The sequence below is a fragment of the Cygnus olor genome, chromosome 15, assembly GCF_009769625.2.
Source record: "Cygnus olor isolate bCygOlo1 chromosome 15, bCygOlo1.pri.v2, whole genome shotgun sequence".
Taxonomy (NCBI): Eukaryota; Metazoa; Chordata; class Aves; order Anseriformes; family Anatidae; genus Cygnus; species Cygnus olor.
The window spans coordinates 7,655,644-7,668,678 of record NC_049183.1 but is presented as its reverse complement, the minus strand read 5'-3'; the positions used below and the strand labels follow the sequence as shown (position 1 = coordinate 7,668,678).

The window sequence follows — 13,035 nt, the reverse complement described above, 5'->3', positions numbered from 1 at the left end:
TTAAAACATTGCATTGAACTTTAGACTCTTAGAAGAGAGCTAAGTAAAACATTAATATAGAAACACTGTATTTAGAGACGGTAGCTGGGCTACACATTCTAAACAACATTAAAAGGCAGCAGTCACTGAGAAAAGTCTTAATTAATATTTATTTACGGAACACCAAACAAGGACACTTCAGGAGAATGAAACAAACCTGGAAAACAGGTAACCAAATCACATTTTTGTCCACGTTTAAGGCAATTTTCAAGAAACACTTGATACAACTTTTCCCAGAAATTTTTACACTGCCTTGAACGCTCCTTTTATTGAGCTTTCCCTATACAGTTGATGTAACTAGATGGCTTGTCTGCCATCTGTCCCCTCAGCAACTGCTTGACATTCTGTTCCAAACCAACCAGACCATCTGCAATTAATAGGTTGCCAGAATGACTGTATACATATACTTCACATGCTCAGAGTTGGTGATTTCTCTTTATTTGGCAACAAGCAAAGCCAAATATTTCCAAATGATACCCAAGAAAATACGGCAGAATCACTGGGACTGAATAGCCCTGCCCACCTCGCCAAACCAATACAACTTGTAATTTATAAACAGGTACACGGCAAGAGAATACCTTCCGTGTGTAGCAACAGGAAGCAACTGCTAAAGCTCGCCAGGTGCCTGAGACCTAGGAAAAGCACAGGCTCTCCATCCTTGGAGCCTTTTACAAAGAGGTGTGATACAAGAGCATGCTCGGTGCTAGTGTGCCCCCAGGAGCAGCCGAAGCCTCAAACTTCCTTCACCTGGGAGGAGGCGAGCGCGGTCGCTGCCCAGGTGAGGTGGTCTCAGGTGGAAGCAGCAGGGAAGGAGCCGCAGCTGCCCTCCACCTTGCGAGGGGCTGCACCACCCTGAGGCAGCCGGGGCCCTGCTGGGCTCCACAGGGACACCTGCAGGGACACTGCCCGGGTGGGTGCCACGAGCTGGGTCACCCACACGGCTGCAGGCCTCCGGGAGCACAGCGCCGGCACCAACCAACAGCCGCACAAGTTGCGGAGCTCAGCATTAGCCGCACCTTGCCGGCCCCGGTGCAGGGCTCTGGCGGGGGGAAAGACCCAGGCCCAGGGAAGGCCCCGGCCCGGCCCCGCTCCCTGCTACAACCGCGGGGATCCCGGCCCGGTGCGGGCTGCCCATGCCCGTCCCCCCCTTCCCTACCTCCCGCCCGCCGCCCCGCGCCGAGGTTCGGCGTACCGTGGCGGAAGGCGGACAGGGCCCTGCCCCGGGCCATCCGGAACGCGTCCCCCGTAGCCGCCATGCCGAGAGGAGCCGCCGCCGAGGGGGCGGCACCGCCTCCGCCGGGGAGGCGCCTGGGCGCGGGGGAGGCCGGCCCGGCTGAGGGGGGCGGCTGCGGGGGGCGGCCCCGGGAGGGGGGAGCTAAAGTGAAGCAGAACCGAGCACACACATACACCCGAAGGAGTAAAAGTCGGTAAAACGCTGCGGGATTTTCTTCAAGTGTTTCCTAACGTGTCAAGTGAGGAGAGCCAACGTCATCTGGAAGAGCTGGCAGTCTTCCTCCGCACTGTGAAGGGATGTTTTCCAGCTTGCACTGCCTTTGCCTCGATTTTACTCACAAGGTTGCACAATGAATTGTTTAGGTTGGAAACGAGCCTTAGGATCATCAGGTCCAACCACCACCGAACACTGCACGTCTGCCACTGCCCCACGTCCCTCAGTGCCGTGTCCCCACATCTCCTAAACACCTCCGGGGACTGGGACGGGGCCTCCCTGGGCACCCATTCCAATACCCAACCACGCTCTCTGTCAAGAAATTCTTTCAGACATCCAATCTAAACCTCCCCAGCACAACTTGAGGCCATTGCCTCATGACCTATCACTTGTCACCGGAGAAAAGAGACCAACATCACCACCAATGGTTACACAAAAACAGCAGAGGTACAGTGCCTGCTCTCCATCGCGTGAGCTGCCACGGCCCATGTAGTCTCCGTGTCCCTGGGCAGGCTGCATGGCAAGGCTGTAACAGTATGAGGTAACCCTTGTGAGGCAAAGTTCTCCTAATCTTTTTTGTACTGGAGTCCCTTTTTAACCCAGCACTGTAGGAGAGGCCGCACAATGGTAATTTCCTTGGCAGGACAGCCACAGTCCCATTATTCTTCACCATTTGACATGGCTCTGAGTGCCTCTTCATTCGTCCTATGAAACCTGCAGTGAAGCACTGGATAAGGCTGTTGTCATTGCCTGAAACACATTCCTATGTCTGGATTATTTTTCCATCTGTAAAATGGTGGTATTATTATCCCTGAATGAAGACCGTTTTGATGCCGCTTTCATTCCTGCTTGTAAACTACTTGATGATCATTAGATGCAAAGCTCCAGAGGAAGTCTTTTTATTAAGTCATTTATGTCAATTCCCCTCTTCATGAGGCAGCATTTGGTACATTAAGCAAGTAAATATTAAAGTGCATTTGTCACTCTCAGGTGCAGCCTATGTAAATATCCTAACACCATCATAGTAGTAGGTGATCACAGTATAATGCCGGAACAGCTCTGGCTAATAAGAGCAATTGATTGAATGATCCAAAGAGATTTTCGACCTTTTCTGTTTCTTTTCAATTTTCAACTTGTCTGCTTAATAGGGCCATACAGTCATATAGCAGAATATAATCTTCCAAGCTGCATGACTTCAGCTAAACTCAGGACGAATTTTGCAAGTGAAATACCATCAAGATCATGCCAAAAAAGTGTAGAGAGAACATAACTATTTTGGCAAGACAGCCTACTGTAGTTTTGCAGCACAAGGACATGCTTTTGATCAGCACACAGAGCTACCTTTTTCTTAACCTGGATGTGCAGTGAAAGACACCCATTTTTCTTAAATCAAGATATGCACATCTGAAAGAGTGAATCAGACCTGGTGAAGATGTGGATGGTTACAGCCATATGGACTTTAAGATCTTCTAGATTTATCTAAATCTCTGTAATTTCACAGCTTTTTTTTTCTTTTTTTTTTCTCTCTCTTTTTTTCTTTCTTTCTTTCATTTTTTTTTCTTTATGTCTGCGTAGGGGGCTCTCCTACAATTCTGTTGTCAGTACTGTATTTGATCTCTTTGCAGGATGGGTCATGGATGAGCTTCAGGATGCTTAGCTCTTTCTAGGTGATGAGTATGGTGAGTATGCAGTGTGCCTACACTGCCTCCTCTTCAAATGGAATCCACTGATATTACATCTGCATGAGTATTGTCTACTGTAATGAGGATGCCATGAGAAATTTCCATTTTGTAATTTAAACACATTTTCTTGTGATTTTGCAGCCTGAGTGCAGAAGTGTTTTCATCTGCAGAAATAAAGGAACATTTGCATATAAACGTGAGACCTGAGGATGGCGAATGTATGTGCAGGAGGGGAATTTCTGCTCTCTCCTGCCTCCTTCACTCTGCCAAATTTGGAGTACACATTTTTGAAGCCAGGATCATAGACCAAGTGCTATATTCATTTTACTATGACTAAGTCATTTAAAGTTACTACAAATCTATGTTGGTTTAATTATAGTTTTTCATGGACTTACTCCAGATGAGACCTAGATAAAGCAGCAGAATTTTGTCATAGGAGTTGATTTGTTATATGAAGTGTCATGAATATAATGGCACTGAATAAATAATTTACAGTACTGTGTATCTGGTCTTATTTATAGAGTATAAATTGAGTACAGTTTTAATAATTTTTAAAAGTTACTGTGAACATACACAGGAGAATATACCGTTCTGTAAAAGCATGCAGTATATTGAATATAAGATAGATCAAAAATGAGAAATGGAAGCAGTGAAAAGGAAATGTTTATATGACGTTTAGCTTTGTAACAACTGATTAGAATAGGGCAGGTCTGAGGAGTCCAAATCTCCTAAGAATTACTCTAGTACATATTACATCATACTGCCAATCCAAATAGTTCTTAACTTGGAAGTTCTGAAACACACAAACAAACACAAAAAACAACCCAACCCAACCCAACCCAACAAAAAAACAACCAACCAAACAAACAAAAAAACAGTTGCAGACAGTCTACTTCATTTCCTACTACAACTAATTAAGTATGATTACATGCACTTTGAGAGACCTAAAGAATGTACCAATAAAACAAGTAATTAATTCTAAAATTTACTATCGCTGATGACAAATCATATGAGGAATGGTTGAAGCAGGGAATCTTTTCTCTATTCTTGGCAAATGACAAGAAGATAACAAATTGCAAAAATGGAAGAATCCAAAAGGTCAAAAGGACAGAATGGGATTGGTCAAGACATTGGAATTAAAATTACAAAGCACAAACAGACATGCATATTTGAAAGTAAACCATTTTAATCTTACACATTTAATAGAATCACTATGTGCCATCTGGAATGCAGGGAATCCAATGAAAATTGGAGGTGTAAACAACACACAAAGAATTATCAACATCTGTTTTCAGTGCTTGCTAATATATATCAGTCCTTGAGGGATAAGTTAGAGAAAGCAAGGGGAATTAATAAAAACTGATGATATAAAGAGTATCACATCATTGTATTAGTTTAGAGACAATATGGACTTACACAGGCTGAAGAAATAAAGCATATAATGTAATGTATCAAGTCTGTTTTCTTTCTTCTTCCAGCTCGCATAAATGCTGTAACAGTAGTACAGCATTCCTAGTAGATGTTATAGTTTGGTAGGTTTGGCATATGACACATATTTTTCTCCCCCAAACAGCTAATGGATACAAATTTCTAAACTCTGAAAACTTTGAGTAGTAGCTTATACTAGCCCATTCTGTCTTTATCTCCCATTACACTGCTGAGAGTAGAAGACTCCAGACTACAGAAATACAAATAAATTTACCAGTTGGAGCCTCAAATATTACAAAATATGATAAAACTTAAGGTCTGCCTTTTTAACATCCCATATAAACATAAATGAGTCATTAAACAGTGCTTATTGGTATTTAAAAAGGCCCTATTAATATTTGGCCTCAATACCAAATATTTATCCATTTTCAAAGGGTCCAAAAAATAAGATAAAAAAATACTTAAAATGTTTTGCACAAACCAACTTAAAAAGATTGGTTGACCAGGACCAGTATTTCGCTTCTAGTGATGGAACAATGATGACATTGATTATTTCCAGAGTTAAGAATCCAAAATGTAATTGATTTTTATCTGACTCATTTAGTGTGGGCAGGCTCCATTTGTTCAAGAAACCTGTAATATATTCCTTGAGTCACTGTAGCTATGAGAGATATAAAAGTTGATGTAATGAGTTAAACACACTATTTAACTCAATTTGTTTTGCACACTGAATTCCCATTTCTGACACAGATACAGGTTCTATCTAGATCCAGGTAGTTTTTGTAAGATTGTAAGAAGTGTCTCATTCATTTTATGTGCTGCCAAATATTCATGAGATCTACTTTATTCAGGATTCTACTTTATTTCCCTATCCTGAGATTTCGTTTTCACATACACTCAATACTTTCATCTTTCGCTGAGCAATTGAGACCTGTGATGCCAGCAAATTCAGCAGCCATGACCAGTCACCATTCTAGTGAACATGAGCACCAGACTAGAGTAATTCTTTGCACTAGTGTATACTTATGACACATTAGATTTTTGCTTCTGAAGAGCCATAGAACTTTGGGTTGTAAGCCTGCACTGAAACTGCTAGACACAGAAAAAATGCACAGAAGGCCCAGAGCTCAGTAACAAAATCAAGGCTGTAAGGGAAGTACCCTTCTCCAAAAATATGTGGAAAGGTCGTGGTTGACAGCCACCTCATCCTGAACTACCTAAGCACTTCCTGATGTTTAAACATTTAAATGCTCTCTATACATGTTGAATTGTGTGGAGTGTATAATTCCTGGTGATCACCAAGACCTGTCCAGTCACAAATAGGGGGAAATTACGTATATAAATACATGTGAAGATACAATTCAATATATATTTCTGAGCACCACAGGCTTCAGGTACGTACTATTGGACTTGGTCTGAGAATAAAATCTAGATATAAGAGCTTGTAATGCACATCTAGATCCAAAATTTGGACTTGTTGGACTTCCCTTATTTTTAAACAAACAGATTTTCCATTAATGTACAAGCAAAAGCAGAAATCTGGCAAAAGAAGCAGTATTTAGCTTATGCATCTGTATGCATGACTCTCAGATTCCTTTCTCCTTCTTTGCTGATAAATGACATTTTATTAGAAAAAAATAAAAACCCAGATGATCATTAACCACAGTTGCTATTTCTGCCAAAAAAGCAAAGAAGCAGCAATCCTTCAAGTATTAAAATTCCATAAACAATCAGAGCATTTAGATGTTTTTCCAGCTAGGCTTACAACAAGGATATTCTTGTTTTACTGCTACACTGGTTAACTCAAAATGCATTGCAAAAGTACAAGGACAATCCTTTTGTTTCCTTGCTCTAACCAGAAAATTATTTTTCAAACAGGAAAAACTCATTTTTATATTACAGGTGACATGCAAACAATTTGGGTTTCTGAGAAAAAAATGTTCCTTTTTCTTCCTTTCTTGTATAAACATAATTCATCCTCTTTCATAAATGGGGATTTTTTTTTTTTTTGTCTCCTAACTTTTGGCACGTAGGTTCTTCGTAGGTTCTTTCCAGAACTTGTTAAATCATGTATATTTCTGAGAAGCACATATGCATCACCATTCTGACTGTATATAACAAACTGGACATAAAGAAACAACAACATCAGAATACTTCGAGAAAAAAAAAGTCTTAATGACTACAAAAAAACCACACCTGTGAATGTGGAACCGTTGTCATGCTACTTTGTGAAGCTGTAGCTTCTCCAAATGCAGAGTGAGGTTTGGCACCCCAGAGGTGTCCTCCTTTGCACAAGTGGCAACTGTAAATTATACATCAAACAAGCAAATAAACCTTCTTGTTGACTGGCCTTCACAGAGCCTCCCCTCAACATACAGGCTTACAAATAGATTGCATTAGCAGCTGAGAGAATCTTTGCTGCCTTGCAGAATGACTCCTGTCCTCTAAAAGCTTCAAAGAGCTCTTCTGCATGTTCCTGCTCATTCATGTTGTGGGCCAGGTTTTTTCAAGTTAAATAGATCTTACAATTGATGTCACTAATTTAGCAATCACTGAACTTAGGATGACTAAGAAGTAGGCACCTATTTTGCCATAGATTTCTATCAAACAAAATGTTTTTCCATAATTAAAGCTGGAGATGAACAAAGAAGGTACGTGGGGAAAACCACAGATTAATTTAAGCATAAATGACCCATTTAAGTTTTTTTTTTTCTCTCAAGTAATGACTGAAGAAAATGAGTTCAGAGACTGATGAAGGATGCTGAATAGGTAATTATTGCTATTACAAACCTCTTAGTTTAATTTGTAGGAAATATGATTTCAAAATTAAATAGTACTAGATTTTTTTATGTTTCAATATGGGCTCAGCTGTTTCTAGCACTTTTGCTTCTCAGAATTTCAAGGACCTTTCATTTTCCATTAAGGATAGTATTAAATAAGCAGATGGATCCATTTTTCAATAGTATTATCTCAGTAATAAATTACATTTTGCATTTCTCTCAGGTTCCTGGTCTAAAGATCTGTAGGTGTTTTATGGGCCTTAGGTAAAGAGAGATAAAGATCAAATCTGAACACAGGTGGAGGCACAGAGAGGCTGATTTATGAGTGAAGACATAACATGTACCAAAAAACTTTTACTTGCAAAATTAATAATAAACAAGGATAAGATTGCATCCCCTACCAGGCAAAAGTAATCTACCAGGTTTGCACTAACCTGTCACTTCAGCTACTCTCCTCCTTCACTGTATTTGTGATGATTTTTTCAGATTTCTTCCAGCTGTACTTATTCATAACAACTAAGTCAATGACAGCAAACATTCTGTATTCCCATTGTGATGTTCTTTTAAATACTTAACCCTCCAACTCTTTTCAGATCTCTTTTACAAATACAACATAGTCCAGTGTCTATGTACAAAAAAGCAGAGTTTATTGCTGATAGAAAAGGCGCTTTCCTGCTCATTGAACTTCTAATTTTTTAAAATAATGGGGAACTGAAATTTTATTGGTGGAAATATTCCTTGGTCTTATTGATACATCCCTACATTTCTGAAGGATGAGCATAACAAAGATACTTCACCTATACAGCAGGCAAAAGGATGAAATTAACTTAAAGATACTTTACCTATAAGCAGGCAAAAGGATGAAATTAACTTAAGTGCCTCTTCTCCAGATGATATGGAACCATTAAACATCATTTTGCTGTTTGCAGGTGTCTGTGGTAGAGAATGTACAGAAGATATGCATTCCGTAGAACAGTAGGCTGGAGAAGAATGCGACATTCAATGCTCAGCAAATACATTTCTGGCAAGTTTACCCCATGACCTTGCAAAAGAGTTGCTCCACCATTTTGTGCTTCAGACACTCTAGCTCCAAAATCAGATAAACTAAGACTCATGGCCATCAGAATTTTGGGGCTAAGTCAGTGTATTATCACTTAGGCATCGTGGCAATTATATTAATGGATAATAATTAAATTACAGAGCTTGGGGGTACCAGAAAACTCTCTCAATAAGGCAGTATCTTTCTATTAAAATACAACTTCCATTAAATTCTTATAGCCTGCCTACAACTAATCAGAAGTGATCAAGAGACAGATTTGAAGTTATCTGTCATTTACAGATGTCTCTGTCATTTAGGCTTTTTGATTACTGTAGGCATATTCTGAGTTAGATCAATATTCTGTGATTGTTCAGAAAAGCAACCAAGAAGTTGAAGTTTAATCTTGATGTACATACTGATAAGACAGAAACTTAAAAATTAAAGATGGGGCTTGGAACTAGATGATCTTTAGGGTCCTTTCCAACCCAAACTGTTCTATAATTCAGTCACTTTTTATACTCATTTGAAAAGACTGTTTTCTGTGTGCCTTTGGACACAACCTGCTGAAGAAAAGAGCCTCTAATATGAAGCCTAATAGGCTGTTAAACAAGCATGGTGGAATCACTGGATGTTGTTGTTCAAGACCGGGTCTGAGAGCGGGATAATTACAGAACACCAGTTGAAAGAAGTAGAGACTGAAGGCCGTTTGTCTACAGGAACACACTCAACAAATAGAGATGTAACAAACCATGTTTAACCATTGCTGATACTCAACTGACAACAGTCAGTCTGGCTACCAACCCAAGGTCACACATTTATGGGATGGTCTTTACAGAGTAAGCTACGGGAATGAATGATAGAACAAGAGCATCCTAAAAATAGTGAAGCACAATTAACATTTTTTAAACACAGTGGGATGGATTCATCAACCATAACACTTTTTTTGAATAATTAACTGTGCTGATTTTTTCATAGAAAAGCACAACATTCATACAGTGTAATTATTACACTGTGAAACACATTTGAATTAGAACACAATAACTTTTTCATTGGGCAGGTAAATTCACGGTGTCAGGAAATATTATCCTCCCCAGGTTCTAGGAATTATGTGCCTAACATTCTCTTGGAGTGCACAGTACAAGCTGCTATTAATAATATATCTATAGCTGAACATAAGGTATGGAGGGAATATTTTAAATGTTTAATTATTCAAATGAAAGAATTAATTGACTGTTCTGACTGTTCTTTTTTTTTTTTTTTCTCAATTCTATATTTCTAAACATTAGAAGAGCTCAGCATGATAGGAATAATGTAATGAGTGCCTAGGAGGAAATAAAAAAAAATAAAAATAAAATAAGTGGAAGCTCAAAACTTTCCTAACGCCTGAGGCTATGGCATACACAGTGTATATGTTGTCATTTGGAGTTACATACATAAATCAAAACCATGATACCTTCCTACATATTAGGGGCTTCTGAATGAAAAAAAAATTAGATGAGAAAAATATGAGCATATAATTCCTAGAAGAGTGGTGGTGGTTGCATTTTAACAGTCTAGCTAAGGCTCTGACAAAGATGGCAGGATTGCGGATTGGTAGTGACCAATTAACTTTAATATCTAGAAAATACAGTTGACCTTTTGTCTTTTAATTAAATCTGTAGCACATGTGAATTCACAGTAAGATAAGTGGTTATGCATGTGTCTCTTCCCTCTAAATGTTTTTATGCTAATATCTTCTCATGAATGGAAGAAATCTTTTCAGGCTTTGATCTTTGGTGTTTAGGCTTAGACTCTGAAGGCATGTCTCCTTACTCCCATTTCATGATGAGTTCCATAACTCAAAATGTTTTCAATGAATGCAGTGACCTTTTGAGTTGCAGATGCCATAGGAATTATATTGTACTCCAGTGAAAACCTTGAAGAAAGGCCTTGAATATGAACAAGTAATCACTGATTGGAGAGCTAGTGGAGTATATCTAGTGTTGGTGTAGTACTCATACTTGTCCTACCACTTGAATTTTGAAGAGCAAAGTGAAGTCCAGATGATTCACATTTAGGCTTTCCACTCTCCAAAGAACCTCTTCTTTCTTTTTCTGTCCTTCCTCATATTAATTTGAAGTAGCTTCTTCATCTCTTAATAATGGTTTTTGTAAAGTAAACAAAACAAATACAACAAAAAGAAACCAGGGACCAGAGTTCTTCTTACGCTGACAAGATGAATGTGGAATTCAGAGTCCAGATTCTGGAATTGAATAGAAAGAGGCACCTGCTTGCTATCTTCTGCCAGATATTTAACTTCCATAGATGGGCACTGGGTGAGATAGACCTCTGTGATCAGTGCTTAATTATTGGTTGTCATGTTTTCCACTTAGTATTCAGACTTCAAGGTTCATTATTCTGAGGCATCTAACTCTCTATACGTCCTACATAGAGGACCAGATGTCTGTCTTGATTCCAAAATGACAGTACCTTTTTACCTTCACAAACTCTCAAGCAATTCTACCTGGTCTAATCTGTTACCACCTTGTTTGATTATTTCTGTGAAAAGTATTAAATAATTCTGAATTGTTTAGAATTTGCCAGGGCTGGAACTTTTGTCAAAATAACATTCATGATTATACTTCTAAGCTTACCTAGTTGGAGATCATCACATTCCTTGCTGAAACAAGCTGTTGGGAAAGCAACTACTCTGCTTCTCTGTGGCTAATTTGCTCAAGAGCTGGTCAAATTTAACAGGAAGTCAGGTTGATTTACTTATTTATTTTCAGGCAAGCTGCAGTCAAAGTTCAAATATTATTAAATACAAAATGGATAGCCATCTAAACAAGGTACCTGCACAAGTAAGCATATTTCCATTCATCTAGGAAGAAGGAGGAGGAATCGGTGCAGAAAATCAGCATAAAATCTGTGCATAAATTCTGACTGCCCTAAGCCTTCTTTTGAGAATTTATTTGGGACTGAACTGACTATTTTTATAGGGCTAAATTTCTTTTCCAGCGCAGGTTCTGTAAGCCACTGTTGCTACACTGTAGGAGGGATCCTCCCACTGTGCAATTTAAGTCATTGACCATTGTACGTGGTCTGTTCATGCACTTGATATGCCACAATACTTGAAGTCCATCTATCATAAATAATCATAAATAAGTCTGTCTAGGAACAGGCTGGGAAGCGCTGACCTGAAGAAGCATCTGTTACCTTGCTGTCAGCCAGAAATAATGATATCATTAACAGACTAGTACTAGATTTTCCAGTCTTTCCTCTTGGCTTCTAAAGCCAGAAGAAAACTGTGTACTTCTGGTGTTGCGCTCTGTTTTTCCTCTTCTGCTCCTCATTGGGCAAACAGGCACCCTTTGTCTTAATATAAAGAGTGATCAATTTTTTACTAACAACCAGCAGAGAATACTTGCTTTTAAGACTTCTGCCAAGTTGGCTTAATTGGACTCTTTGGATGAAAAAAGCTAGCATAAGGCTATGCTAGTAGTCTCAAAGCTCTGATTTTAAAGCTTTAGCGCTAATTTACTTCTGGATAAACTTTGGTTAATCAGATTTCTGCAACTCAAGCAAATAAAGAGCCAAATTCACCCTGGCTGAAAGGAGCCCTGGTCCCATTTAGATCCATTAGAATTCCATTTGCTAATATTCTCCCAGTATTTACTACTGCACACAGCTTCTAAGGTATAATTGTTTTGGAAACATGCAGGAGTTTTGGAAACATCCAGATAAAGTATTTCAGTTGCTAAAATCCATTCAAAATTAATTTCTCAATGAAAAATGTTTTAATCAACTCCTAGTATGTTGAATAATGGATTTATAAACCTTGGATACTGACATCTGCTTTTCCCACAGCAGCATAACCTGAGAAAGGTTTTGCGAACCAATGCCATTGCTATTATTTTTCACACTTTTCCATTCTTGAAGAAAATACATTTTCAATATTGCTATGATCTTACACTAGTCTAGAAGTTATTTATTTTCTGGATTAAAAACCAACCAAACAAACAACAAACTGTCATCCTTGTATAAATCCAATGTAAACAGAAAAAGTGCAATGTAGGTAGAGACAGAACTTTCTCACTGAGCTTCTGAACAACAAATATCACCTGAACAAACATAATCATATCATTCTGGGTAAAACTTGACTAAGACAACTGAGCAGACAGATTTTTTTTTTTGGCCAGAAGGAGAACTCACATTTATTTATTAATCTGCTAAAACTTCAGGTGAGTTATTTGGTCCATTGAAAAACCAAGAGAATAAAATAACACATGGGTGTCATTTCTGCCAAAATTGCGCACCTCTCTCATACAGTGTAGACTAAATCAAAAGAGAAGAGAGCATTTTGTGGTTTCTGCAATAAATTCATAAAGACCAACAAGACTCAACAGATTTTTAGGACAAAATCATAAACTTGTTGTGGTGAGCACCATGATGTGTGGGGGAGGAGGGAGAAGTGCCAGCTGGATCCATCATCTATCTTGGCAGTTATACTGTGTTCATCACCATGGTACCAGAACACCTTTACAAGCTCCAAGAGTAATCACAGTAAAGGATCTCCATCTTTCTGTTCATGTCCGAGGAGGGATGGCTTTGTTTTTTTTCATTGTTGTGGAACAGGGAGGT

The 13,035-nt window shown here is 39.0% G+C and overlaps 1 protein-coding gene and 1 long non-coding RNA gene across 3 annotated transcripts in view; one reads left to right on the top strand and one right to left on the bottom strand.

The window, feature by feature from the left end:
* Positions 1–1,356, bottom strand: part of CPPED1 (calcineurin like phosphoesterase domain containing 1) — a 51,768-nt gene extending 50,412 nt beyond the window's left edge. Inside the window, exon 1 of one of the 2 annotated variants that reach the window (XM_040574966.1) lies at positions 1,232–1,356. In XM_040574966.1, coding sequence (XP_040430900.1) covers positions 1,232–1,295 — 64 coding nt within the window. In that variant the 5' untranslated portion in view covers positions 1,296–1,356. Of the gene's footprint in view, positions 1–1,195 lie in introns of both variants that reach the window. The other variant, XM_040574965.1, reaches the window with a different exon arrangement.
* Positions 560–4,839, top strand: LOC121078610. The gene is made up of 3 exons (XR_005824667.1): positions 560–817; positions 3,112–3,165; positions 3,310–4,839. It is a non-coding gene; the product is annotated as an uncharacterized LOC121078610 (long non-coding RNA).
* The last annotated feature ends 8,196 nt before the right edge of the window (positions 4,840–13,035 follow it).